Here is a 26,733-nt window from a genome sequence, read left to right as displayed (position 1 = left end):
TTCCTATGTCTCTATACAAGGTAAAGGGACCCCTGACCATTAGGTCCAGTCGTGCCCGACTCTGGGGTTGCGCGCTCATCTCGCTCTATAGGCCGAGGGAGCCGGCATACAGCTTCCGGGTCATGTGGCCAGCATGCAGAGCAGTGCATGGAAACGCCGTTTACCTTCCCGCCGGAGAGGTACCTATTTATCTACTTGCATTTTAACGTGCTTTCGGACTGCTAGGTTGGCAGGAGCAGGGACCGAGCAACGGGAGCTCACCCCATCACGGGGATTCGAACCGCTGACCTTCTGATCGGCATGTCCTAGGCTCTGTGGTTTAACCCACAGCGCCACCTGAGTTCCATATGTCTCTATACTCTGGCACAAGTCAATAAGCATTTATTTTCCACCCCATATTATCAAACCAACAGAAGAACACAGGAAGCTGCCTTATATAACGTCATTTCACAGGGGTTCATCTAGTGAAGTGCTATCAACACTGCCGTGCTGCAGGTCTCCAGGGTATTAGGAAGGGACAATTCCAGCCCCACCTTGAAGATGCTGGAGAATGAACCTAGGATCTTCTGCACGCAAAGGAGATGCTCTGCCACTGAAGTACTGCCTTTCCTTTGCTTATGGAGCAGAAGACTTACCCCAAACCAAGATGCTTGAATGTCTTCCAACCTTAATTCCGGGTTGCTAACTTTCTTTAGGCTCGGAATAGCCGGCGAACTGTAGCCAAGGACAAATCCAAAGCTTAGTGGTCCCAGCACAGCAGCAAACGTAGCCAGGAAGAGATTCTGATTTTGGACCTTGCTGCACAAGAAGTGAAAATGAAAAATATGGGGGTGGGGGAGAGACACACAAACAGCTGCCTTTTTTTTTTTGCAGACCTTGCAGCTCAGCAGACACCTGAAAAGATCACACGCTTTTGTTTCAGATCTTTCAGTTGCAGATGCAGATGTATTAGTGCTTCCGCTGACTCTTTCTTTTGAAAGAAACTGTTCATAAGAACAATCTGCTGGATCAAGCCAATGGTCCACCTGTTCCAGCATCCTGTTCTCACAGTGACCAATTAGATGTCTTGGGAAGCCCACAAGCAAGACCTGAGCACCACAGTGTTCTCCCTAGCTGTGATTCCTAGAAACTGGCATTCAGAGGTGTGTGACAGTGGAGGAAGAACGCATAGCCACTGCAGCTAGTAGCCACAGATAGCCACACCCTTCATGAATTTGTCTGATCCTCTTCTGAAGCCATCCAAGTTGGTGGCCATCACTACATCTATTTAGTTCAGCACCCAAACACACAAATATTTAAGCATGCAGGAAACTGCCTTATACCAAGTCAGTCCATTACATTGATTGGCAGCTGGCCTCCAGGGATTGAGATGGGGGATACTTCCCAGTTACACCAAGGGGCATTGTCAAAGCTAAAGGACTAATTCCTGCCAGGCAAAAATATTATGGATGCGAAACAGGGCCGGGAGGAGTGGGAGACACAGGACCAGAGAATAGTTCCAGAATAGTTCCAAGGGTCAAATGAAGAGGCCACATTCCCCACCCCTGGTGTAAGACAATAGGAAGGGATGTGCTGTGTAGCTCCCACTCAATTATGAAGGCACGGCTGTGGCAACAAGATGTGATTAGGGATAACTGATAACATCTTCTCTATGGGTGATACTGTCTCCAAGCAAATAAAAAGTTACCACTGTGGCGGGAAGGTAAACAGTGTTTCCGTGTGCTCTGGCACTCATCATGGTCCTCCATGCGCCAGTAGCAGTTTAGTCATGCTGGCCACATGACCCGGAAAGCTGTCTGTGGACAAATGCTGGCCCCCTCAGCCTGAAAAGCAAGATGAGCACTGCACGCCATAGTCGCCTTTGACTGGACTTAACCATCCAGAGGTCCTTTACCTTTTACTGTCACCCAATAGGTCCCATTTGTAAAGCTGGTTCAGTAAATGGCTTTTAAAGATTAGGCAAATTCACAAGCCAATAAATGGCTACTAGCCAAAATGACAATGTTCTGCCTCCACTGTCAGAGGCAGTCTGCTTCTGAATACAAGGTGCTGGAAACTGCAGGAGGGGAGAGTTGCTTCTACACTCACATCCAGCTATCACACAAAACAATGATAGGGTCTTCAAATAGAGATGACTGACCAGCATCTTGGGATTGTGGTAGAAAACTCAATGAAAACACCAAAAAAGAAAAACAGCAACCAAATGTTGCAGAATGGAGTGTTCTAGCCAGACATGCCCTTTTCATGGATTATCCATTCCATTTCCTCACCTTCTGAATCTCTCTCCCAGCAGTCAACGTTCCACAGTCAACGTCACTGGCCTGCTTTTGAAAGAGTTTCCCTCCCTTGGGACCCCGCCACTAAACACTCCCCCTCCAAGCCTGCTGTTATATTGTGTACAAATTGTGCCATTTGGGATTGGCATGCCTGAACATCAGAAATAGCTCAGATTATGCATTTAGAAGAAAAGCTCTCTTGTTCCAAGATTCTCAATCAGATTTGGAAAACCTCTCAGGGTGATTCTGTTGAGCCAACAATTCAGAATCTGGCAAGCAGAGATGTCATTCATTAAACTCCATTACAAACAGCTGATACAGAGTGAGGGCAAAGGGGCAGAGGGACAGAGGCTGACTACTGAACTTGTAGATAACCAACATTAGGACCTTGTCCTCTTTGTCCCTCAGTCCATATTTGGCAAAGCCTTATATTCCTGGCCAGCAGGGCATAACTAGAACAACTGCGTTTTGACGGTTTTCCAAAAGCAAAAGCCAGATAAATACACACACCTCAGATAGATCTCCAGCGGAGAGGGTCTTTGAGCAGGCAGTTCTGTCTCAGTACTCAAAAGGGGTCTGGTTTCCTCAGATGCCATATCTCCCATTGGTGGCAGAGAATGCAATTCTGCCCAGCAAATGATGTCTGTTTCTTAGCCCTGAAGACTTTAAAATAGAACCAAAAATAGAGAAGGGGGGAGATGAAGATCATAAGCAAGAAGTAGCAAATGAAAGTCTTGTGACCTATTTTGCTTCCTCAGCCATACATTGCTGCCTTCATTTTTGAAAATGAGACAAAACTGCAGCTGGCCAGAAGGGGGAACTGAAACAAAACTTTGTAGCATGAACTGCTCTTGTTCAGGGTTCCAGCTAGCCAGCCATGCCCTCTTCCAGGGCACTCCATTTCATTCCCTCTCATTCCCATGTTTTCCATCTCAACACACTCAGCATTCTATGGATCCTGAGCATGTTCAAGACTTCAGTGGGCTAGGTTTTGTTACAGGGAGGTCAGGGGGTTCCTCAGAGCCTACAGATACCTCCCTCTTGTATGAGTGCATGGTACCCTTTTGGCAATGTAAGGACTGGCACTCTGAGAACTGAGAACACCATAACCCTCAATGATCCAAAAATAACAGTGGGAAACTACTGTTAATATACCCAAAGGAAAGGTCTCAAAGAAGCCAGGAAAGGCTTTCATCAGGCTGGGTGTAAAGCAAAAAGTATAGGACACAGTTGCTGGGCAGGATTGTAGGGCACTGTCCTGACTCCCATCCAACACATGCAAGCAGAAGCTCTTACTTGGAAGTACAGGCTCAGCAGCAGACCCAAAACTTGGGAAGTTCAGGAGAAGAGCAAGTTATTCAGAACTGGATGGAAGCACCAAAAATGTTCCAACAAGTTTCTACACTCTGCCTGTTAAAACATAGTGCCCTCACTGTCTTGCCTTGTGGCGATGTTGGAACTGCAAATGTGCATTCTGTTGGGGTATGTGGATCTGTTACCATTTGTGAAGGCAGATCCTGATCCTAGAGGGCAAGGCAGCACCCTCCTGCTCAGGGCCTTGTTCAGTTGCTGCCACCTCTTGTTCAGCCTTCCTAGCTTTTACTGACGCTTCCTGCTCTGCAGCAAGGTTGGAGGAAAGAGCTGGCACAGCTGCTTCCCCTTCCAAAGCAACTGGACTTGGGGTGGAGAGGGGACGTACCCCTAATCCTCCTCCAACCCAGATTATCCCACTTCAGCCCCCTCCCCCATTTATTCCTACTTCATCAGAGCATGCCAACCGAATCCCAATAGGACTGCAGGTCTCATGACATCCTCTCCAGACTGGTGCTTTTTTTGCGGTAGGTGGGTGTACTCTGCAACATGTCATTGAACAGAGCATTAGTGCTGGATTCATACTAGATTATCCACATACAGTGGCACCTTGGGTTACATATGCTTCAGGTTACATATGCTTCAGGCTACAGACTCCACTAACCCAGAAATAGTGCTTCAGGTTAAGAACTTTGCTTCAGGATGAGAACAGAAATCGTGCTCCGGCGGCGCGGCGGCAGTGGGAGGCCTCATTAGCTAAAGTGGTGCTTCAGGTTAAGAACAGTTTCAGGTTAAGTACAGACCTCCAGAACGAATTAAGTACTTACCCTGAGGTACCACTGTACCAGTGCATTTCATTACTTTTCTGCAATACTTTTTCACTGTTACTTTACTGCCATCTATAGGGGAACTTCAGCACAATAACAGCTACTACAACAAAGCCCCTCTCCTCCTGAACGTTTGTGGCATGAAAAAAATTCATATTTCAGCAGGAAGCTAGCAGGGCATGCACATGCGCAAAACAATATGGGAAACAGGATCATGTATAACTGCCCTGATACCATCATGAGTACAAATCACCAGGAATGCAGGATAAAAAGGACATCTAGAGGGGGCCCATAATGAGAATACTTGGTACAGTTCCAGCTGCCCCATCTCAAAAAGGTTATTGAAGAGTATCAAGCAATCCAGAAAGGTTGGGAAAGGAGACTAGGTGTGATGGTATCATAGAAAAGGCACTCTGTATTTGTTCAGTCAATCACATGATTTCCCGTGGAGCATCAGATTTGAGCTAGAGAAATCTAGGAGCAAATCCATGTTCTGCCAGCAAACATAATGGGGATCACTTTGTGCCAGTCTCCCTCTAATCTGGGTCATCCAAGAACAACTGGACAGCCAACCACCTTCCTGAACACCTTGCTCCAAATGGTAACACTTGCAACTGGCCCTGAAGCTGGAACAATTTCAAGATCTGGGGAAATTTATTTGGGAGTGGCCTCACAACCACCATCTTCAAGGCAGTTGGGGTCGCTCCCTCTCGTGACAAGCTATGACTCAACTCCTGATCTTTGCTGACCACCACTCTTCTGCATGGGTGTAGCAAAGCGGGGGGGGGGCGCCAGGAGGGGCAGCTGCCCGTCCCTACATCAAGTAAAACATTGGAAATAACTGACGAATCACGTCGGTTCTGCCCCCGCCCCAACAAAAGCCCTGACTACGCCCATGCTCTTCTGCCCTCTATTGTTAGGCAAGAGGGATGGAATGAGTAAACAGGCAGCCAGCCTGAAAAGTACTGCAATTCCAAAGGGCTAGTAAAACACAAAGCGGGCATTTGCTGAGGGAGACGGAACATCAGGAACCCCACAGTCAGAGAACCCCACAAAGGAAGACACACGTCCCTCACTGGCACACAAGGGACAAGGCATTATTTCTCTCTGGCACCACATAGGCGCTATTAACCATATCTTTAGTGCTCTTCTTGGGTGTCATCTCACAATCCAACACCCCCAACGCACAAAACTTGTTTCACCAGAGAAGTCGTGGGTCATGTCCCAGGATCAGCCTCCAACTTTAGTAGCAGGCCTGGGAAAACCCCTCCCCAAGACCCCTGTGGAAGTACAGAATGCGACGCTAGAAATAGCCTCGGACCGGAGAGCTTGGCAGAAAGCGTGCAAAATTAGGGAACTTAGGAGAGAGAATGAATTAAAATCTAGTTGAAGGAGGGTGGAAGCGGGATAATGTAAGGAAAAAATATTGGGGGAGGCTTTGGGCGGCGCAAACTCACCTTCCCTTTCCGTCCAAGGACTAAAGCATCCCACTTCACCTCCAAATTAAAGCTGGCAACTACAATCTTGAGAATCAAATGCAAGGCGGAACTAAACAGTTGGGACCACGTTTTCAGTGTAGAGAGGAAAATAACAACGGACCAGAAACTCAGACGATTAAATCCTTTCCCCCATGTGATTGTACTTCCGGCTCAGCCTCTCTTGTGCCCTGGAAGGAGAAAGGGAAAAAAACAAAGATATAGGAAAATGAAGAGCCACACATCGTCAACAATACACAATGGCAACTCCCGTTCTCAATTTCAACTGGTTTTCCAATGCTGTACAGAGCATTGGAGGGCCGTCGGTCTCTAGAGAGAATTTCGAGAGACTTTGTAGCAGTGCAAGAGAATCATGTCCAATGGTGTCACCGTTCACATTTTATATCGGTGGTTCAGAAAATGCTCTACTTTTCTATCTCTATGGGTACATTAAGTTAGACTTTTAAAAAAGTTTCCGTTTCCGGACGGAAGTGACTCTAAAATCCGGGGCGGGAAAGAGGCGCGAGGAAGATGACGTCAGGTGCTCACGCCGGAAGTGCCTGTGGTAGAGTGTTTGCTGGGACCCGGCGGCGAAAGGTTGGACCCCCCGCCCCCGAAAAATAAAGTGGGCGGGAGGGGGCGGGAAGAAAAGAGGGACAGTGCGGTGGGAGGAGGGAGCGCGGCTGAGGAGAGCGGCGGAAGGGGGCGGGGCTCAGGTGGGTTGTCATAGAGACCGCCTGCAGTGGGGAGGGGGGCTGAGGGGGCGGGGCGGGTGGAAGGGGAGACTTGCGCCCTTTGGGGTGAAGTTGAGGAGAGGTCTCCGTTGAGGTAGGTGCAAAAGAGGTTGCGGGAGGGCCCGGGATTGAGAAGGGGGTAAGGGGGTGCAGAATGATGGATCGGCGTCGTGTTTTGATTCTTAGCTATTATGTATTATCCTATTTACACCCTTCCTTTATTCCCGGGAGATCAGCGTATTCTCCCCTTCCCCGTTTTATCCCCACTGGGCAGCTGGCTTCATGTGCAAATGGTTGTTTGAATCCTGGTCTCGCGGGCACGGGTGCGACACTCTAGCTCAGCCTTTCCCAACCTCAGGTCCCTCCCCAGGTGTCGCTGGATGGTCCTGCTAGCTAGGGATGAGGGGAATTGTAGTCTAGTAACACCTGGAAGACCGCCCAGCTGATGCCACAAGACTCTGCATGTCGCATATGGCTGTTCTTGTTCTCCGATATTGAACTAGTTAGCATGGGGGTTTTCCCCACCCCAGGCTTTTCAGAGGCAAATTTCACGTGTGAACACTATCCGGTCACAGGTGTGTCCTGAAGCGGGATCCCTTGGCCAGCATCAAATGTAGTTGTACTATATGCTTTGGTCAAAATAAAAAATTCCTTCCAGTAGCACCTTAAAGACCAACTAAGTTAGTTCTTGGTATGAGCTTTCGTGTGCATGCACACGAAAGCTCATACCAAGAACTAACTTAGTTGGTCTTTAAGGTGCTACTGGAAGGAATTTTTTATTTTGACTATGGCAGACCAACACGGCTACCTATCTACTATATGCTTTGGATGTAGAATGTTCTAGACAGGTTGAATGCTGTCATAATTACCTTAAAAGAAAAACAAATCATATATCAGGTGGTGGAAGGGGTCTTCCTTTCTAGGGAGCTACCACCAGTCAGCATAGACTGGGCTAGAGAAATAGTCTGACCTGTTAAAATCTGTTGTTGTTGTTCAGTCGTTTAGTCGTGTCCGACTCTTCGTGACCCCATGGACCAGAGCACGCCAGGCACTTGTTAAAATCTAGCTCTATAAAAACATCAAATGCATGGATTGCTTCCCAGACAACAGTAGGAACATAAGATGCTGCTTTATGCCCAAACCCAGGGGTCTGCAACCCGCGGCTCCGGAGCCGCATGTGGCTCTTTTACACCTTTGCCGCGGCTCTGGGGCGGATACTAGCGAGGGGAGGAGGCGCATTGTGCGCCCCGACACTCCCCACTGTGACGGGCGCTGTACTGGCTGTGATGTCGCATGGGGGCGGTGCGTGCGTTAGTCACGCACCGTCCCGACGTCACCTTCCCGCCTGCTGTCAGATCGCGGCTCCGGAGATATATTTGTTTTAAATGTCGCAATGGTTTTGCGGCTCCCAGGTTTTTTTTTCTTTGAAAACGGGTCCAAGTGGCTCTTTTTGTCTTAAAGGTTGCAGACCCCTGCCCAAACCATTAGTCCATCCAGCTCAGTATTGCCACACCAACTACACTTATCCAGGGCTTCAGGCATGGGACAGTCCCAGCCCTAACTCAAGATGGGCAGGTCCCCTGGGATCATCTGCATGCAAAGTAGATGCTCTACTACTGAGCTATGTCCCTTCCCCCATCCTTCGTCTCCAGAATCAGATCCAGAAACCTAAGAGCATAGGCTGATAAAGAGTGTTTTCCATGCCACTTGTGTGTGTGCTCTTTTATGGGAGACGTATTATTATTATTACATTTTGATCTTAATGCACTAATGCACAGTTGTACAGACCCAGTCCTTTGAAATAAATGGCAATAGTTCAGTGCAAATTTAGGTGTGCTCAACTCTTTGTTGTATTGTGGCCAAAGATTATAAAAGCAATCCACTTTTCTGATTCCACATCAAGACCCAACTTGAAAGAAAAAAATACCCATGAGGCATGCTATCTACTTTATACCTCACCCCCACTAACATCATCTCTCCCATTTATTTGTTAAATGCTGCCCTCCCCTCCACCCTATATTTAGAATAATAATAATTCTTAAGTGTTTAAAAAATACTCACCAAAAGGCACTTTAAGGCAGTTTAAAGCTTCAGTCACATACATAAGGGAAAGGGTTTTTTGAAGGGTTTGGCTTTTTTACAATCAAGTGGTATAAGGATAAATCTGGGAATAATGTTCATTTTGAAAGGATTCAACCTTCCCCTAAGGTTAAGGTTTAATGACTCCCATCTATCAATAACTAAAGAAGCCTCTTTTATTATTTTGTTTATATGAATTGTAACTAATCGAGTTATGTCTCTCGGCATTAAACCTAGTTATATAATAGATTTGGAGCAAATCCGGAATTGATAATTCCTTAACTGAAAGAATAATCAATTTTTCACATATTGGCATCAATTCCTTTTGGACCAGTTAATAAAGTATCCTGATATTTTACCAAAAGCTTTTATTGTTTGCATCAATATAGGAATACTAGTTTGGTACCACCTGAAAATAAAACCAATTTATATTCAACTGAATTATGAACCGCTCTGTGAATCTCACAATGTTGTCTAATAGCGCAAGCTAGGGGGTTCTAAACAATTATTTAAAAAGCAAACATGAAAGTGAACATCCTTGTCTAGTTCCTCAAGACAGTGAAAAGGTGGTGGACATGATACCATTCACTTTAGATTTAGGTGAATCATACACTACTTTAATCCATTTTATAAAAAATAAAGGGAAAACCAATTTAGTTAAAGCTACCTCTATATACAGGGATGCGGGTGGCGCTGTGGGTTAAACCACAGAGCCTAGGACTTGCCGATCAGAAGGTTGGCAGTTCGAATCCCCGCGATGGAGTGAGCTCCCATTGCTCGGTCCCTGCTCCTGCCAACCTAGCAGTTCGAAAGCATGTCAAAGTGCAAGTAGATAAATAGGTACCGCACCAGTGGGAAGGTAAACAGCGTTTCCGTGCGCTGCCCTGGTTCGCCAGAAGTGGCTTAGTCATGCTGGCCACATGACCCGGAAGCTGTACGCCAGCTCCCTTGGCCACCAAATTGAGATGAGCGCTGCAACCCCAGAGTCGTCCACGACTGTGGTCAGGGGTCCCTTTACCTTTACCTTTATATACATAAATATTGTTGAAAACCATTTCATTGCATAGTGATATAATTAAAAATTGTCTTTATTTTTATTTAAATCTTACAAATTCACCACTAATCTAAGATTTTTTGCTGCCTCATTTTTATAAAGCCAGTCTGGTCATTCTCCGTAAGCACCACTATTACTTGCTGAATTCTATTTGCTTGGGTCGTTGTTAAAATCTTTGTATCAACTTTACTCAGTTTGTCTGATTTGGTATAGCTGTAATATAAGCTTGATTAAATGCCATTGATAAAATACCTTTGTCAGACATCTCTTCATACAGTTGATGAGGTTTTGGTACTAGTAGATCAATATGTCTTATATTATTCAATAGGAAATTGTGGTGTTTTACCAGTTGTCATTTTAAGAATAGTTTGCTTGATTTCTGCTTCTGATATTGGTGAAAAATAACATTTGCATTTGTCAATAATCTAAATAAGGTAATTTTATTTTATTTTTAAAAGCTTCTACACCCTCATAAGCTATGACTTTTAGTTTATTATATAATTCCAAATAACATTTTTTTAAAAATAATCATTAATATCTTTTAAGCTTTTATAAACTTCACCTTTCTCCCCTCTACTACTTGGGATTATTGTCTTATCCCACTTTGACAAATTTTACCTAGTCTTTCGCAAAACAAGTATTAACACCTGGAACTTAACACATACTTTGCAAGAACCTTTATTGAACTACAGAACTCCTTAACACATTCTTTGGTGCAAATCCAGTTGGCTTCAATGGGATTTACTCCCAAGACAGCAAACGTAGAATCCTAGTCATTATAAAGAAATATCCCTTGATCAGATGAATTAGGTTGGAAAGTTAAGGTGTGGTCAAAAGTGAGTGGTAACAGTAGTGGGTTTGGGAATCATTAGAGCACTATGCAGTGACTGGAGAGGAGGAGAAAATCTGGCCTCAGTGACTTATATGGTTCTTGTTACACCTACAGAAGAAATGGCCCCAGAGGAATCCCAATCCCTGTCGGGTTCTGAGGAGCAAGAAGACAATTGGCAGCTACCTGCTAAGCAACTATCTGATAATACAGACAACTACTTAAGGTAAATACGCCCTCTTTCCCATTGAAATGCTAGGTAGGATAAAATGCTAGGTAGGGAAGAAAGTTGGGTGGAACCAATATGCATTGTGATCCAACTCCTTGCTGCTCGGCTATCCATTCAGCAATTGTCTTTGGACAGGTCCTCTGATAAATCTAAACCAGGAGTTGGGACCTGGATGGGGCTAGCAGTCCAGAGTCTTGCCTTCCCCCAAACCTTTTGGACCAAGTCTGAGAGGAGATCTGAGACACCTACCTGTCAGGCACCTGATGTCACATTGATATTGGGTCCCTTGTTTTCCTTTGATCATGCAATGTGAAACCAAACATAAAGACTAGCAGCTGAAAATCATAGGCTTTCAAAGGCACTACTATATTTTGCACTGGACAGACAAAAATCCCACAGTTTTTGCATGTTGTGCTCAGCACATTCAGTTTAAAGGGGAGTTCTCCTTCACATTGTACATTGCTGATTTTTCTATATTAACCGCCCTGTGCCATGTTGTTGTTTGAAGTGCATCTGAGGCAGTGTGTGTCGTTTTTTATTTTTTTATTTAAGATGTTCATATTTGGTTTTTGAGCAGAACTAATACTGTATTTTGATGTCCCACAGGTAAATGTTTCCATAACCTTATGGAGAGAAAGGACTTTGAAGCATGGCTTGATAATATTTCTGTTACGTTTCTCTCTCTGACGGACTTGCAGAAAAATGAGTCGTTGGATCACCTGATTAGCTTGAGTGGGGCTATCCAGCTCAGGCACCTCTCCAATAACCTAGAGACCCTCCTCAAACGGGACTTCCTCAAACTCCTCCCGTTGGAACTCAGTTTTTATTTGTTAAAATGGCTTGACCCTCAGACCTTACTCACGTGCTGCCTCGTCTCTAAGCAATGGAACAAGGTCATAAGTGCCTGTATGGAGGTGTGGCAGACTGCCTGTAGGAAACTGGGCTGGCAGATTGATGACTCTGTCCAAGATGCTTTGCACTGGAAGAAGGTGTACTTAAAGGCCATCTTAAGGATGAAGCAACTAGAGGACCACAAAGCCTTTGAGACCTCCTCACTGATTGGACACAGTGCCAGAGTGTACGCACTTTACTATAAAGATGGACTTCTTTGTACAGGTAGGATGGCCCAAATGGCTTGGGTGTAGTGGTGCAATGAGAATTAGTGTTGTGTATGTGTGTGAGAGGGCTGCGAGCCAGGAAGTCACCGATTGATTGATTGATTGATTGATTGATTGATTTCACAAAATGTATACACTTGGTTTTTCAAAATACATCAAAAGATAAAACAATAAAATTATACCTAGAAACACGTACAATAATACAGGCAACTTTCCACTTACGTGGGGGTTACGTTCCCCCCCCAAAAAAAACATAAATGAAATGTGCGTAAGTGGGGAGCTTGAGTGGCTTTGTTTTTTGTTCTCTCCCCCCCCCCATCCACTTTTGTTTGCCCTTGTTCTGCTCCTTCCCTTCTAATCTAAAGGGTAACGAAGACTCCCTTCCTCCCCTCTTCACCTTCAATCTTGGCAGGAAGGATAGGGAAGCCGCGCAGCTGAGCCCGCTGCAAGGAACAGCTTCCTGCCTTTCAGCTTCCCACACATGAATTTGGAACCTGCAGCCCTGTTGACACATTTTAAAGCTTTTGTTCTTCATTAGGTGGATATGGAAGGGATTGTTTCCAGGGGAGCCCCCACTCCTCACCAGAGAGGCTGGGAAAGCCGCACAGACAGGACTTGCGAAGTGGCTTTCCCAGTTCTCACCTGGTGAGCATGATGGTGCAGCAGCAGCAGCAGGGCCCCCGTGCGCCTTTTTCAAGCCTTCATAATCTATAGAAAAAATCGTTTTCCAGGGAGGGTCTCCTTGCAAGCCACGGGGACTCTCCTGCCATTTCCAGGTTTGAATAGAATTATTTTTAATTTCCCGGTGCGTGTATACGGTTGCACATGAGTCGAATACGTGTAAGGGGTGGTGCCTGTATTTTAAAACACACAAAACTTTGAAATGCTAAAACAAGTTAAAACTCACATCAACTTTCTAAGCATCTGGGTAGGCTTGTCTAAACAAGAATATATTTAGCAGGCACCTAAAAGAATCCAGTGAAGGCAGCTGCTTGCTATTAATAGGCAGGGAGTTCCAAAGTGTAAGTGCTGCCACAGTAAATGATTGAGTTCTTACAAATGCAGAATGGGTATTATATGGCACTTATGGTAGTACCACTTCCGCTGATTGAAGCGGTCAAGTGGGCACACGTTGGGTAAGCTGATCTCTTAGGTAAACTGGCCCCAAGTTATTATGGCCATTATATACTGATAGTAACACCTTGAACTTGGCCTGGTAACAAATTGGTAACCAGTGCAGATCACTGAACAGGCACTATATGCTGACAAGGCCTCACTCCTGTCAGCAATTGTGCTGCAGCATTCTGCACTAATTTCAGCTTCCGGATCAAGTGCAAGGGAAGCCCCCCATAGAGCATATTGCAATCTTGAAGTAACCAATTCATGATCTACTGTGGCCAGACTTTCCCAGTTCAGGAATGTCTATAGCTGTTAAACCAGTCACAGTTGGTAAAAGGCACTTCCAACCACTGTATATACCTGAGCCTCCAGTGACAGAGCTGGATCCAGAAGCACTCCCAAACAGTGAACCTGCTCCGTAAGGGAGAGTGCAAGCCCAGCAAGGACAGGCAATTAACCATTTGCTGTAGTGAAGATGTTAGGGTGTTGATTCCTTGGAATAGTTAAAAGGGCAGGGGGAATGGTAACTGATGGGATCACTTAATTGAAATCAAATGACTGCCAAGTGACCCTAGGTTTCAGATCCTTTCCTGGAACATTGTGGGTTTGAGGAAAAAGGCCAATGACCCTGAATTTATTAGTTTTATTAAATCTTTTGATGTTATTTTACTACAAGAAACGTGGACTTGTTACAAAATTAATTTGATAGGATATAAATTACATTCTATTTTAGTCCACAAATCCTAACCCTTCTTTGTGCATGGCAGACTAAACTTAAAATCACTACCCTCAAGACTTTTGAGGGATTTTGACCACTCCTTGGAACTTTGTATTATGAAATTAAAATAGTAAAGAAGAAAAGATTGGTAACAACTGGATTGACTGTCTGTTAAGCACTCGGAAGAGAGAGAAAACTGACTGGAGTTGGAGGTAATGGAACAGAGGACTGGCAAGATGGACTCCAGGAAGATTTATTTGTTTAGTGGGGAGGATGGAGAGGAGATACAGATTTTGTTGAGATTACATTGGCCCACCCCCTTGAAGGTTAAAGTTGGAAAAAGAACAGTGAAAGGGACAGGATGGACCATAGTATATACCATCTTGATGGCTTCTGAAACTTTCAGACAGAAAAGAAGAGAGATGGGTTGTGTTTATTTATTTATGATGTGGTTGTATGTAAAATTGGGGATCAAATGTGAAATGTGAAGGGTGGATGACATTTGGAAGATTGGCAGTCTTAGAGGTGGGGAATGTATATTATATATTTATACCAAAAAAAAAAATTTAAAAAATTCCAGGGGCTTCATATTCACCCTCTGCACTTCACACCAGTGAGGCTGAGTTGTTGATTACTGGGGCCAGATGTCAGACAACAATGTTCAAGGCCATATTAGGAAGGAATGTACATCAGTTGTCTGGAAGGAAGGAAGATCTGTTTTTCCCAGGCAACATGTTACTCAAGAGGTATCAGAAGGAGATGTTTGACATAACTCTGGGTGAAGTTGCTGTTGTGGTCTGTCTCTCACACGGGACCGGACCGGGCGAGGTAAATACATCGCCGAGGCCTGCACCTCAACCCGTAACTCCCAATAACCATCCCCAGGAGTTTCATATACAGTGGTACCTTGGTTTTAGAACAGCTTAGTTTATGAACAACTTGGAAATAGAATGCTGCAAACTCAGAAGTAGGTGTTCTGGTTTGTGAATTTTGCCTTGGAAGCGGAACATGTTCTGCTTCCTGTTGAGTGTGTTCCATTTGTAAATTGAGTCCCCTGCTGCTAATCAGAGGCTTCCTGCTGAGTCCCAAGCACCCATGCAACACAGAGGTGATATTTGGAGCTTTTGTTTTTGCTTTAAAAAATTGGCGTTTTTGTTTGTGTGGCTTTTTCGTTTTTTGACATTTTAACAGCTTTCTGGCTGTTGGGAACTTCATCAAAAACATGAGATTCATCTGGCATGACTTGTTTTTGAGAAACCCATGCTGGGTTGTAGTAATCACAGCATCTTTTTCTAATTGCTCACCAACTGTTTAGTTATCTGGGACCATTCCTTCTACTGATGTCAAGCTCACCAGTAGGTAGTTACCTGGGCTTCCCCTCCCCCCACACCTTTTGAAGATGGGGAGAACATTTCCCCATCTCCAGTCCACAGGGACTTCCCCTATTCACCAAGAATTCTCAAAGATTATAGACAGAGGTTCTGAGATTACATCTGCAAGATCCTTTAGTACCCTTGGGTGCAGCTCAACAGGCCCTGGAGATTTGAATTCATTTAAAGTAGCTAGATGTTCCCTTACTATCTCTTTCCCTATATTAGGCTGCAACTCCCTCCTTGCATCATTTATTCTGTAATCACCAGGTTGTGCACTGCTTTCCCTTCAAAGCTGTACATGTCTTGGACCTGGAGGAGGTGATCCTTCAGGAACTCAACCCGAGATGGCATATGTGCTGAGATAATCTTCAAAGACCCTACCTTCTGGGTGAAGTGGTTTCCAACTGAGGAGAGAGTCTTCTTAATGGTGGCACCTGCCTTTAGATCTCATTCCTGAAGAAGGCATATATTTACTATCTCTAGTACCAGGAGAAGTATTCCTACATTTCCTCAGGCCGTTAAATCCACATTAGACTGTTTTACATGTTGATTTTATCTACTGTTTTTATTCTTACATAATGTTATCATTGGGTTCCTACTACTTTGTAGATTGTTTTGTTCATTAGACATTTAAGGTGTCCTTAGAAATGTTTTGTCATGGTAGTCCAAATACTATGGAACTCCCTTTCATTGGAGGTCAGGGCACCCTACATATTGAAATTCCAGCACCTACAGAAGACATTTTAAATATTTCAGCAGGTGTTTTAACTGAATTCTGATTTTATAGTTTTAACTGATTTTTATCTTTATTGTGGAGTTGTTTGCACACCACTCAGGGACTATCATAATTAATTGGTACAAGCAACTCCCATTTTGTGCGCGTTCAAGGAACACATGACCACTGATGCATGCACAGTTTTCAGCCCCAGAAGTGGGAGGGAGGGCTTATGCGTGCCCTGCCGACACACATGATGACCCGGAATGCAACCCCCACACACTTGGGAAGTTGCCTGTATATAAATTGCCAGAGTAAGTAATATTACTGGGAGGTGGCATATATATAAGAAGAGCCCTGCTGGAACAGGCCTATGGCCCATCTAGTCCATCTTCTCACAGTGGCCAACCAGATGCTTGCAGGATACACATGGACAGGATTCAAGCACAAGAGCGCTCTCCTCTCCTGAGGTTTCCAGCAGCTGGTATCCTGATGCTTTATTGCTTTCAACTGTGGAGGCAGAACATAGCTATTTTGAACCTTTTCCTCCATGAATTTGTCTACTCTTTTGAAAGCATCCCAAGTTGGTGACCACCACTGCCTCCTGTGGCAGCAAGTGCCATAGTTCAACTATTCACCACATGAAATAGTACTTTTTTTTATTTGTCCTGGTTCTTCCAATATTCAGCTTCATGGAGTGGGCTGAGGCTGGAAGGCTTGTCTAAAGCTGCTTAGTGACGTTATAGCAAGACCAAGATCTGAATAGGAGATTTGGTCATTCACAGCTCACCATAGGCCATGATCAGGCCCCACGGATCCCAGACCTTGTTCTAGCCACAAGCTTTCACTAACATTGTAGAAATGTATTTCATAAAAGCATGCAGTGTCTGTATGCTACACTACAATAAGCTATGGTTTGTTGTGATAGGAACAAGCCTGGTGCCCCTCCCCAAGCTTGCCTGGTCTCCACTGACAGATTCAAGGACAAGCTTCAAAGCTTTTGCTTCTATTTAACTGCAGCTTGCCATCTTGTAGAAACCCAATACACTGTGATTCATTTTTACTATGTTGCAACAAACCAGCATCAGACCACTGTTTATAAAGTTGGCATGTTTCCACAGAAATTATGTGTAGCCGCACTTTAGAGTTCATGTGTCATGCTAAACTCTGGCTAATAAGCAGCAAAAATTTCCAGTTTCCTTGCACCAGAGTGCAGAGCATATGAGCCTAGGAGTAGGCTAATCTTGTTGCTATTGTGTTAACCATAGTTTATTGTGATGTTTGAACACAGCCAATGTGTGCTAATATTAAAGAAAGGCCTCTTCAGCATTCTAAAACCTACAATACATTCTGAGGAGGAGGCTGCTCCTTTGGCTTCACACCAGTCTTCCCTACAAATTCCCCTACCATGGATCTGCTGTGGAGTGTGGATCTCCCTGTGAGGGTGGCTTTTTGGTGGTAGGGTGGGGCTTAAAACCAAATGCTCAAATTATCCATTAATGAAAGGGCCGCAATGGGACAGGCAGCATTGATTTGTTTATACAAAAAGCAGCTGACCTAATATAAACAATCATTTCTGTCTGGAAAAGTGAAGGATTTATTTGCAAGCCAAAGTTTTTAATCCTTTGAGACTTCCTACTAGCGAGAGTTAATTGTCACAGATCCTATAACGTGTGACCAAAACCTTCATCTTCCACTATTGGAGGCTAATGATTTTGCATGACTAGGACTTTCTGTTCTGCACCAATCACTTCTCTTCCCAAATCAAAATGATTGAGTTGGAATCAATTATGTGCCACAAGTGTATCTGCATTCTTGTTTGCTTAATTGCGCTCACTTGTTCTGCATCATAAACTCAGGCTTGGAAATCCTTGTCAATGACAGGAAAGGCATGGATATATTTCTGAGTTTTCTCCTGCATGCATAAGAACTAGAAGCTTGTTTTATTTTTAAATGCCAAGCAGATATCCCCCCCCCCCAAGATATTCAAAATAGTTTTAAAGCAGGAATGTCTTTCCTTTTTTGGGCCAAGGGCTGCATTGACCTATGTGCAATCCTCCAGGGGCCACTTATCAAAGTGAGCGTGGCACAGAAATAATAGATCAATTTTGAGGGAACTTGGGGGAGATCACAGAAAATTTTCAGCAGAATAATATCATGGCGGGGTACTTTTGGGAGCAGAGAGCTGTCAGCAGGGTTTACTTTTTCATTGTAAAATTGGGGTGGGGGGGATCTCAGATACCTTTTTAAGAAAGTTTGACATCACAACTTTAATGCTTTCTTGTGCCAATAATTTCCAAGTTATAGAAGAACAGCTAAAGTGCCAATTCCCATGTGCCCAATAACTTGCCTGAATAGAAGACTGCCCTTTGTGTCTCTGTGTGCGATTGAGTGCTCAACTTTCCCTCCTTCCATTCAGCCCCTGGGTAGGTAATTATGCACTGTGGTTTTAGGGATGATCAGATTATTCAAGGCACTCTTTTGTGGCAGACTTGCCCTCTCCACCCAATTTGCCCTGTTGCATTTATGTATGAGCCATTGGTCTAGGCATGCCTTGGGATCAGAGTGGAACGAGTACTAATACAGAAACACTGAGGACACACTCCTTTTTGAATGGGTTATTTTTCTTTTCATTTGTTATGAAAGTAAAACAGTTTCAGGTGTTAAAAAAATAGGCCTCCAAATTTTGATCAGATGTTTGGGAAACAATGAGACAGACTCTAACCAGTGGCTCTTTCTAGATGGGTCACTGAGAAGCTTAAGTAGTGGCTGGCCAAGTAGTGAAACTATGGCTGATCTGAACTCAATTCTCCCAGGTCCTGGTTGGATGCCATTGTTTTGTGGGTCATGTTGGATACCTTCTGACTTCTCAGCCACTAAACCACACTTCATTTCTTCCTTTGCGGCCGCAGGTTCAGATGACTTGTCTGCAAAGCTATGGGATGTGAGCACAGGGCAATGCATCTATGGGATCCAGACCCACACCTGTGCAGCAGTGAAGTTTGATGAACAAAAGCTGGTCACAGGCTCCTTTGACAACACGGTAGCCTGCTGGGAGTGGAGCTCAGGAACTAAGACCCAGCACTTCAGAGGCCACACGGGGGCAGGTGTGTTGGTGTCCTCAGGAATGCCTGAAGCCCTTTAGGCCATTTCAAGCAACATCTGTCTGCAATCTAGCCTTGCTAGACATCTCCCCTAGTTTGGCAGCTACCCTACTCACTCTCCATGTTGGATCAGGCTAGTTGCCCATCTAGTCCAGCATATTGTTCTCACAGTGGCCAAACAGGACTTTTTCCTCCATGAATTTGGAGCATTTTCCTCCATGAATTTGTCGAATCCTCTTTCAAAGCCATCTAAATTGGTGGCCATCACTGTCCACAGCAGGTGCAACTTCCTGATACGAGAGAGGGAGAAAAACTTCTCTATCTACTTTGTCCACCCCATGCATAGTTTCGTAAACTTCTATAAGGTCTTACCTGCCTTTTCTCTAAACTAAAATGTTCCAAATGTTGCAGCCTTTCCTCATGGGAGTTGCTCCATCCCCTTGATCATTTTAGTTGTCCTTTTCTGAAACTTTTCCAACTGTATAAAATCCTTTCTGAGATGAAGCAACCAGAACTCTACACCGTTCCATGTTGCTTGGGACTGACTCTAGCATGGGCTTTACATGTAGAAGGTCTCTGGTTCAGTTCCTGGCATTGCTAGATAGTAATAATAATATTAATTAATTAATTAATTAATTATACCCCACCCACCTGGCTGGGTTTCCCCAGACACTCTAGGCGGCTCCCACAGAACATTAAAAACACAACCAAACATAAAACATTTAAAACTTCCCTAAACAGGGCTACCTTCAGATGTCTTCCAGAAGTCAGATACAGTGGTGCCCCGCAAGACGAATGCCTTGCAAGGCGGAAAACTCGCTAGACAAAAGAGTTTTCCGTTTTGGAGGTGCTTTGCAAAATGAATTTCCTATGGGCTTGCTTCGCAAGGCGACAATGCCTTGTGAGTTCCTGCGGGTTTTTTCCCCTCCTCCCTTTTTCTAAGCCGCTGATCAGCTGATCCGATCAGCAGATAAGCCGCTAATAGCGCTAATCCGTCAATGGGCTTGCTTCGCAAGACGAAAAAACCGCTAGACGAAGAGAATCACAGAACGGATTCTTTTCGTTTTGCGAAGCACCACTGTAGTTGTTTATTTCCTTGACATCTGCTGGGAGAGCGTTCCACAGGGCGGGCGCCACTACTGCCTGGTTCCCTGTAATCTCACTTCTTGCAGGGAGGGAACCACCTAGGAGTTGGACATCAGTGTCCGGGCTGAGCAAAGGGAATGGAGATGCTTCTTCAGGGATACTGGGCCTAGGCCATTTAGGGCTTTAAAGGTCAGCACCAACACTTTGAATTGTGCTTGGATACATACTGGGAGCCAATGTAGGTCTTTCAGGACCAGTGTTATATGGTCTCAGCGGCCACTCTTTCAGCGGATCTGGGAAGCACTCACCAGCCCCCAGAGCCCATCAGCCAGCCCTTCCCAGCTCACTGTTATTAGCCAGGATCGGCAAGGGGACAGGTGGTTGGTTTCACTTGTCCAAGCAGCCTGTCCACATCCTTGGAGGTAACAGATTGGAATTGATCCCATGCAACTTGACCAGAAAGGACTCTAGCACTCTCCCGGCCCTGCTCCCATGGTGGACTCTACCTCTTTCCAAATCTGAGTGACTTTATCTGCAAAAAGGTCTCCTGCAATGAGTTTGCAAAGCTGTTTTTGCAGATAAAGTCACTCAGATTTGGAAAGAGGTAGACTCCAGGAGAACATCCACCATGACCTGAGGCAGCTCAGGCAGGGAATCTTGGTGCAGTGGAGAGGTCGGTACTCCAAAAGGAATCCTGTACTGCCTGTATTGCCCAACTTCCAGAACATGCACTCAGAAAACTGGGTTTTCCCAACAGGACGCCTGATGTAAGCTAATGGTTTCCTAAAATTCACTGCAACCCCACCCATATGACATGGGTTGCTGTGTATAAGAGAAACCTGGTGGACAAGCAGCGACAAGAACAGGCCCATCTGCCTCATCTAACCAAGTCTCTGTCACACATGCCAGATATGGCTGGGAGAAACTCCCTGTTTGAAACCCTCGAGAGCCGCTGCCAACTCATGCAGATAGTCCTGAGCTACATGAACCAATAGCCTGGCCCAGAATAAGACAGCTTTCTAGGCAAGGGAACCCCCTCCCCTGGCTGCAGTTCTCTAGCTCTAATCATTGGGTAGGCATTACCTAAGTATGTTTACCTGGCTATCCTTCCAAACTTGTAAATTCTACACGTCTATTACATGGAAGGGAAAACTCTAAATTTCAAGGAAGCCAAATCAGTATAACTGCAGTGTGACTCACAATTGCACACACGCACATCCCAAAATAACTGCATGATTACTTTGATCTGACTTGGTATAGAGATCAGCATGGCCAATCTCTTTTAAAGTTCCCTTTTCTTTTTTGGCTTTTGTAGTTTTCAGTGTTGATTACAATGACGAGCTCGACATCCTGGTCAGTGGCTCAGCGGATTTCACTGTGAAGGTCTGGGCCTTATCAACGGGAGTGTGTCTCAATACACTAACAGGGCACACGGAATGGGTCACAAAGGTAGGCTGGGTTAGCTCCCTTCCTGTTTAAAGTTTGCACTGGGTGTCATTTATTAATAGTTGCATTTATATCCCACCTTTCCTCAAAACGCTCAAGGTGGCATACGTGGTTCTCTCCTTTTGTCCAATTTTACCCTCATAACAACCCTGTGAGGTAGGTAGGTAGGTAGGTTAGGTTGTAAGATAGCAGTTGGCCCAAGGTCATCTTTGTGGCTGAGCGGGGATTTGAATTCTAGTTTCCCAGGTCCAGTGCTCTAACTGCTACACCCCAGTGGCTAAAATTTAACTACAAACCATTTGAGGCCAAAGGTTATTTGCCAGTTTTGCATATCTGGTGCTAGAGGGCAAGGTTACCACATGGAGGAATATAGGCAATCGCTTTTCGCTGAGTCAGACCACTAGGTCCATCTAGTTTGCCTACACTGACAGGCAGTGGCTCACCAGGGTTTCAGACCTTGCGTCTCTCCCAGGCCTACCTGGAGATGGCAGGGATTGAACTTGGGACATTCTGCATGCAAAGAAAGTACTCAGAGCTACAGTTGCTGGTTCCCAACATGTGGAGGAAACCATGATGCGCGTGCAGCATTCTATATTTTTTTCTTTTTGTAATACCATTAGTGCACATGATGCTTTATAGAGCACAAGAGGATCAATCCCTGCTCTTAAGAAGCTTACAAAAATTCAACATAGGGAAACAAGGAAAAAGGAGGAGATGGAAACAGGGGTTAACATTGAAGCAGTGTGTGGTTGTTTCAGTTACACAGCCTTAAAGCAGGGCATGAGACCCAGGTGGTTGTGCCATAAGCTTAATGGGAAAAAGTGGGTTTCAATACAGCAGAAATCATTTTGTGTAAGAATGTGTAACAACAGAGATCATTCTGAAGTAAGAACAAAATCTTTCTGTACAGAACGTACTGAACGTACTGTACTGAAGTAAGAACAACAAAATCCAGCTGCACAGTGGGTTAGTTGGAGACAGTGCACAGCCTCCATTGTGGCTTCTCTTTCTCGGACATAATAGAGCAGCATCTGGCATTTCTTATTGTGAGTTAAGATTTTTACCTCCCGGGACATAAATGTATCTGAACAAACATTGCAGTGCTTTTTTTAGTGACCTGTCTGACATTTTGCCTCAAGCCTTAGACACACTTTGTTCCTACTGCAGGTGGTCTTGCAGAAGTGCAAAGTCAAATCTCTCATGCACAGCCCTGGGGATTACATTTTGTTAAGCGCAGACAAATACGAAATCAAGGTATGTATGGTCTCAGCTTCATGGAGCTCCAGAAATCAGGGGGAATTGCAGGTGTAAATAAATTCTGGAAAGTCACAAGCCTTTGCTGGATTAGACTAGATCTGTACAAATCTGAATCTGACTAGGAAGGTGCCTTCAGTATTGGCTGGCTATCAGTATTCGTTGGCTGGCTTCAGTATTCAGCTGGCTATCAGTATTGTCCACACTGACTGGCAGCAGCAGTTCTCCAGGGTTTCAGGTAGGGGACATTACTAGCCCTACCTAGGGATGCCAGAGGATTGAACATGAGAACTTCTGCCTGCAAAGCACATGCTCTGTGATCCTTCGCCCTAATGGATCCTAAGGGGTGAATTATTCTGCCCATTGTCTGCCAGCTGCTTGGTAGTTAGAAGGCTTTTTCATAAGCATGTCAAGAGGCAGGTTTTAGACGACGAGGCTTCCCTTCAGTAGCAGAAGAAAGTAAAGAATATTTATTGCAGCCATAGGCCAGCGTAAAAGCACCTACTTAGCATGACTAACGTGGGTACGTTAATTTCAGTGGGTCTACTCCAAGTAGAATGTTGTTGCATACAACCCAATAGTAATAATGGGTTATCTCAAACTAAGTTCTTCTAACAGTAGACCTATTGAAATTAATGGATCTAAAATAATCACACCCATTATTTTCAATGGGCCTATTCTGGGTAGAACCAGCACGGGATACAGTCCAGTTTTATCATCATCATTAGTGTGCATGGTACTTTGCAGTGTAACATAAGCAAAAAATAAAAGTACAGGTCTCTGCCCTAAGAAATTTATAAACTAGACGGGGAGGAAAGGGCTGAATTGCAAGGCTGAAAGGCAGTTACACAAACTTTTCCCATCACAACTGTGGGTTAAAAAGAGCTGCACCCATGAGGCTTTGCAGATGTTGAAGTGGGAGAGCTTTCCTTCAAGAGAGAGGCAGGGTTCTGGGAGGGAGTTCTTGGCTTGAAGGCCTGCAAGGGAGACTTCACCATGTTAGCAAAGTGTACCCCCTTTATCCTTCCCTGTTGTCACAATCATTGGTTGATTGTATTGTTACAGATCTGGCCCATTGGGAGAGAGATCAACTGCAAGTGCTTAAAAACCCTTACCGTCTCAGAAGACCGCAGCATCTCTCTCCAGCCTCGGCTTCATTTCGATGGCAAATACATTGTCTGCAGTTCAGCTATCGGGTTGTATCAGTGGGACTTCGCCAGCTACGATATCCACAGGTAAACAGTCTGGATTTGAGGCCAACATATGCAGAGGTTGTTGGGATCTGTATTTCTCCTCCTCCTCCTCTTCTTTTTCTTCTCTCTCTCTCTTTCTCTCTCTCTCTCTCACACACACATATACATATACACGCATATGTATGTATATTCTTGTTCTCTGTGTATGTGCCACAGAAGCTTCAGTAAAGCAATTAAACACACCAATATGAAACAGTTGTTTTTAGCAGAGCTGTTCTAGTTGGCAGACGCAAAACACACACTCCATTTACACACACTATATATAGAAAAGCTTCTTTCTCTCTGGTCCCAGAGAGGGTTCTGTACTTCAAAGTCCTTGCTGAAACAAAGTCCATTAGCAAGTTCTAACTCTGGTTGCTCAGAATCCTGCAACTGACTGAGTTCTCCGAGTTCCGTAGTCTGGCAGTTCTCCTTTTCAGATTATTTTTTTCAAAAACTCTTCACACAAATCCATAGTTCAACAGATGGCGTTCAACAATTCCTGCAATCTCCTATCACGATCCACACTTTATACTGTAAAGTGAACCCTTTTACTGTGTACACAAAGTTGCTTGCCAAATTTGCCCAGTGACATAGATAAGAAGGTTACCACATTCAGCCAGGTGCATTGTGAGGCATGAGCCACTATTTCCAACTCATGTGGAATTAACCCAGTAAACACTTTTCTTAATAGAGGAAACTTAAGTGTTGATGCTTCCTGAGTCATGTTCCCGGAGTGTGCTGTGGAGGTCTGGCCAAGAGGTCTAAAGTGGGCAAGCTAAGCCAAATACCCTGGCAATCTCAGTGATAACTTGTAAGAGTCAGGTTTTGAATGACTGGTGCCATTCCAGATGGGATTCCTTTGGTATCTTGCATTTACATGGCAACATGTCACTTGCAAGACACCGGGATGCCAGGTTGGTTAAGTAGCGGCAGACTGCAATCTAGATCATATCAACACCATTAAAAAAATCATTTAAAAGATCACCTCTCCATTCTATGCATCATTTTCTTCTGATATTTGTGGTGGTCTGTTTCTTCTCTTCCCTTGCAGGGTTATCAAACCTCCTGAATTTGCGAACTTGTCCTTGCTGGGCTTCGGCGACATTTTTGCCCTCCTGTTTGATAACCACTACCTGTACATAATGGACTTGAGGACAGAGAAACTGATCAGCCGCTGGCCACTGCCGGAATACAGAAAGTCAAAGAGGGGCTCGAGCTTCCTGGCCGGGGAAATGGATTGGCTGGACGGTTTGGATGGTCAAAATGACATGGGCCTGGTCTTTGCCACCAGCATGCCAGACCACAGTATTCACCTGGTTTTGTGGAAGGAGCATGGCTGAAGCAAACCAGCAGGACTACGTGACGAACAAAACCACACAATTGGGCCAGCCAGCGATGAGCCAGCCAGAGGAGACTGTGCATGAACCAAAGCAGCTCACCTTAACAGATATCATCATGCAATGCACAATCATTTTGCCTTCATTTTTTTCCTCTCTGTCATTTTCAATAGGCAGGGGAGTCGCAACCAGTTGCAGAGAAGAGGGGGTGTTTGTTTTCACTTTGTTTAAGCATAATGCATCATACAGCATGCGACTATCCCCCCCACCTCTGGCTCATGTATTCTCATACATTTGAGCACATTCTTAACTATGATTTTACTTTCCTTCTCCTCCAACCCCCCCCCTTTTTTTTTGGGAGAGGGGGTGGAGGCAGAAGCGGGTTGGAAATGTATTCATAAGAAAGGATATTAGACACCTCTCCTTCCCACACCCATATTTCTTTATGAGAGGAAGAAAAAGAAATGAGGATGTTAATCACACACACACACATCTTATTCACAGCCAGTGTGAAAGATCTGATGGCTCTGAAAAAGGGGACCACGCTGGTCAATTAATTTCTTTAGGGCCGGTGTTACTTTTTTATTTGCCATGCATGGAAGGGATGAACACTTGAGCCTGGAGAACTTACAAGTGTATGAATGTGGGTATTGAACCTGTGTGTGGCACTTGGGACTGTGATGGTGGTGTGGAGAAACTCGCAAACCTGAACTCCACCCTTGATATTATAGAAACGAGCTGGCAAGATCAATAGCCAAATGGCTGCCTTAGGAGGGATGCTTTGTCTCATAAGGCAAATTCTTAGGTCAGGGATAAATTGAATTGTGCAGGCTGATGAGCTTCTGATCAAAGGACAGCTCATGTCATTAGAGGTTCAAGCAGCTGGTATACCTCTTTTTAACCCTCTTTTTAAAGAGCTCTTGAAGCCCTTGCTTCTAGTGAGAAAAAGCAAGGGTGTTAACAAGGCCAGTGAGTAGATTGGAACAGCAGGCACAGCCACACTTTCCTCAAGAAGAGAGTGGGGAAAGATTGGAAGGAAGTTTTATAGCAGTGTGTGCCTGCAGTGCTCATCAGAGGCAGCTACCTCCACAGGCATTCTGAGGCTTCTTTTTCAATGATGACTCATTTTAAAAGCTGTCATTCTTTTAATCGTTTTATGGACAACATGTTACCCACACTTAAAGGGCAAAACTGAGTTTGCTCCAGACCCTTACAAATCCATTGCAAAACATAGCTGAACTGAGTTTGGAACTTTGAAAGTGGAGGTAAGGGTATGCAGCAGGGATGTGGTGATGGTCTTCCCATCTTCCTGTGCTTCTCGGAAGGGAGCTGGGGCAGAGGTGGTAAGTCTTCCAGCACGTGCTATAAAAGTTTACACATCAATTTTAATTAAAAAAATATCTGCCTGTTTTAA

The 26,733-nt window shown here is 44.7% G+C and overlaps 2 protein-coding genes across 9 annotated transcripts in view; one reads left to right on the top strand and one right to left on the bottom strand.

The window, feature by feature from the left end:
- Window positions 1-7,773, bottom strand: part of SLC2A8 (solute carrier family 2 member 8) — a 20,484-nt gene extending 12,711 nt beyond the window's left edge. For 2 of the 5 annotated variants that reach the window (XM_083485935.1, XM_083485938.1), the window contains exons 1-4: window positions 7,594-7,773; window positions 5,872-6,080; window positions 2,787-2,939; window positions 636-798 (exon numbers count right to left, since the gene is read on the bottom strand). In XM_083485935.1, coding sequence (XP_083342061.1) covers window positions 636-798; window positions 2,787-2,881 — 258 coding nt within the window. In that variant the 5' untranslated portion in view covers window positions 2,882-2,939; window positions 5,872-6,080; window positions 7,594-7,773. Of the gene's footprint in view, window positions 1-635; window positions 799-2,786; window positions 2,940-5,871; window positions 6,081-6,338; window positions 6,378-7,148; window positions 7,246-7,439 lie in introns of those variants that run through there. The other 3 variants (XM_083485936.1, XM_083485937.1, XM_083485939.1) reach the window with 3 other exon arrangements.
- On the top strand, window positions 6,386-26,733 carry FBXW2 (F-box and WD repeat domain containing 2). Of its 4 annotated transcripts, none has more exons than XM_083485950.1 (8): window positions 6,386-6,486; window positions 10,703-10,811; window positions 11,421-11,930; window positions 18,770-18,964; window positions 21,363-21,496; window positions 22,661-22,747; window positions 23,813-23,982; window positions 25,034-26,733. In XM_083485950.1, exons 3-8 carry the CDS (start codon window positions 11,441-11,443, stop codon window positions 25,320-25,322), a joined length of 1,365 nt encoding a protein of 454 aa, XP_083342076.1. In that variant the 5' UTR covers window positions 6,386-6,486; window positions 10,703-10,811; window positions 11,421-11,440; the 3' UTR covers window positions 25,323-26,733. The 4 variants fall into 4 exon arrangements, with proteins under 4 accessions (XP_083342076.1, XP_083342078.1, XP_083342077.1 ...); XM_083485952.1 differs by having other exon boundaries at window positions 6,399-6,486; window positions 10,706-10,811; XM_083485951.1 differs by having other exon boundaries at window positions 6,457-6,717.

This window comes from Podarcis liolepis, assembly GCF_965112155.1.
Source record: "Podarcis liolepis genome assembly, chromosome: Z".
In the NCBI taxonomy this organism is placed as follows: domain Eukaryota; kingdom Metazoa; phylum Chordata; class Lepidosauria; order Squamata; family Lacertidae; genus Podarcis; species Podarcis liolepis.
Note: the sequence above shows the minus strand (reverse complement) of the source record. Positions and strands in the feature narration are given on the sequence as shown.

Bases quoted from the DNA above. Each gene is read 5' to 3' on its own strand.
- FBXW2 (XM_083485950.1), top strand. From the start codon at position 11,441: ATGGAGAGAAAGGACTTTGAAGCATGGCTTGATAATATTTCTGTTACG. The intron at 11,931-18,769 runs GTAGGATGGCCC...TTGCGGCCGCAG, and splicing joins AGATGGACTTCTTTGTACAG to GTTCAGATGACTTGTCTGCA. The intron at 21,497-22,660 runs GTAGGCTGGGTT...TTCCTACTGCAG, and splicing joins ACACGGAATGGGTCACAAAG to GTGGTCTTGCAGAAGTGCAA.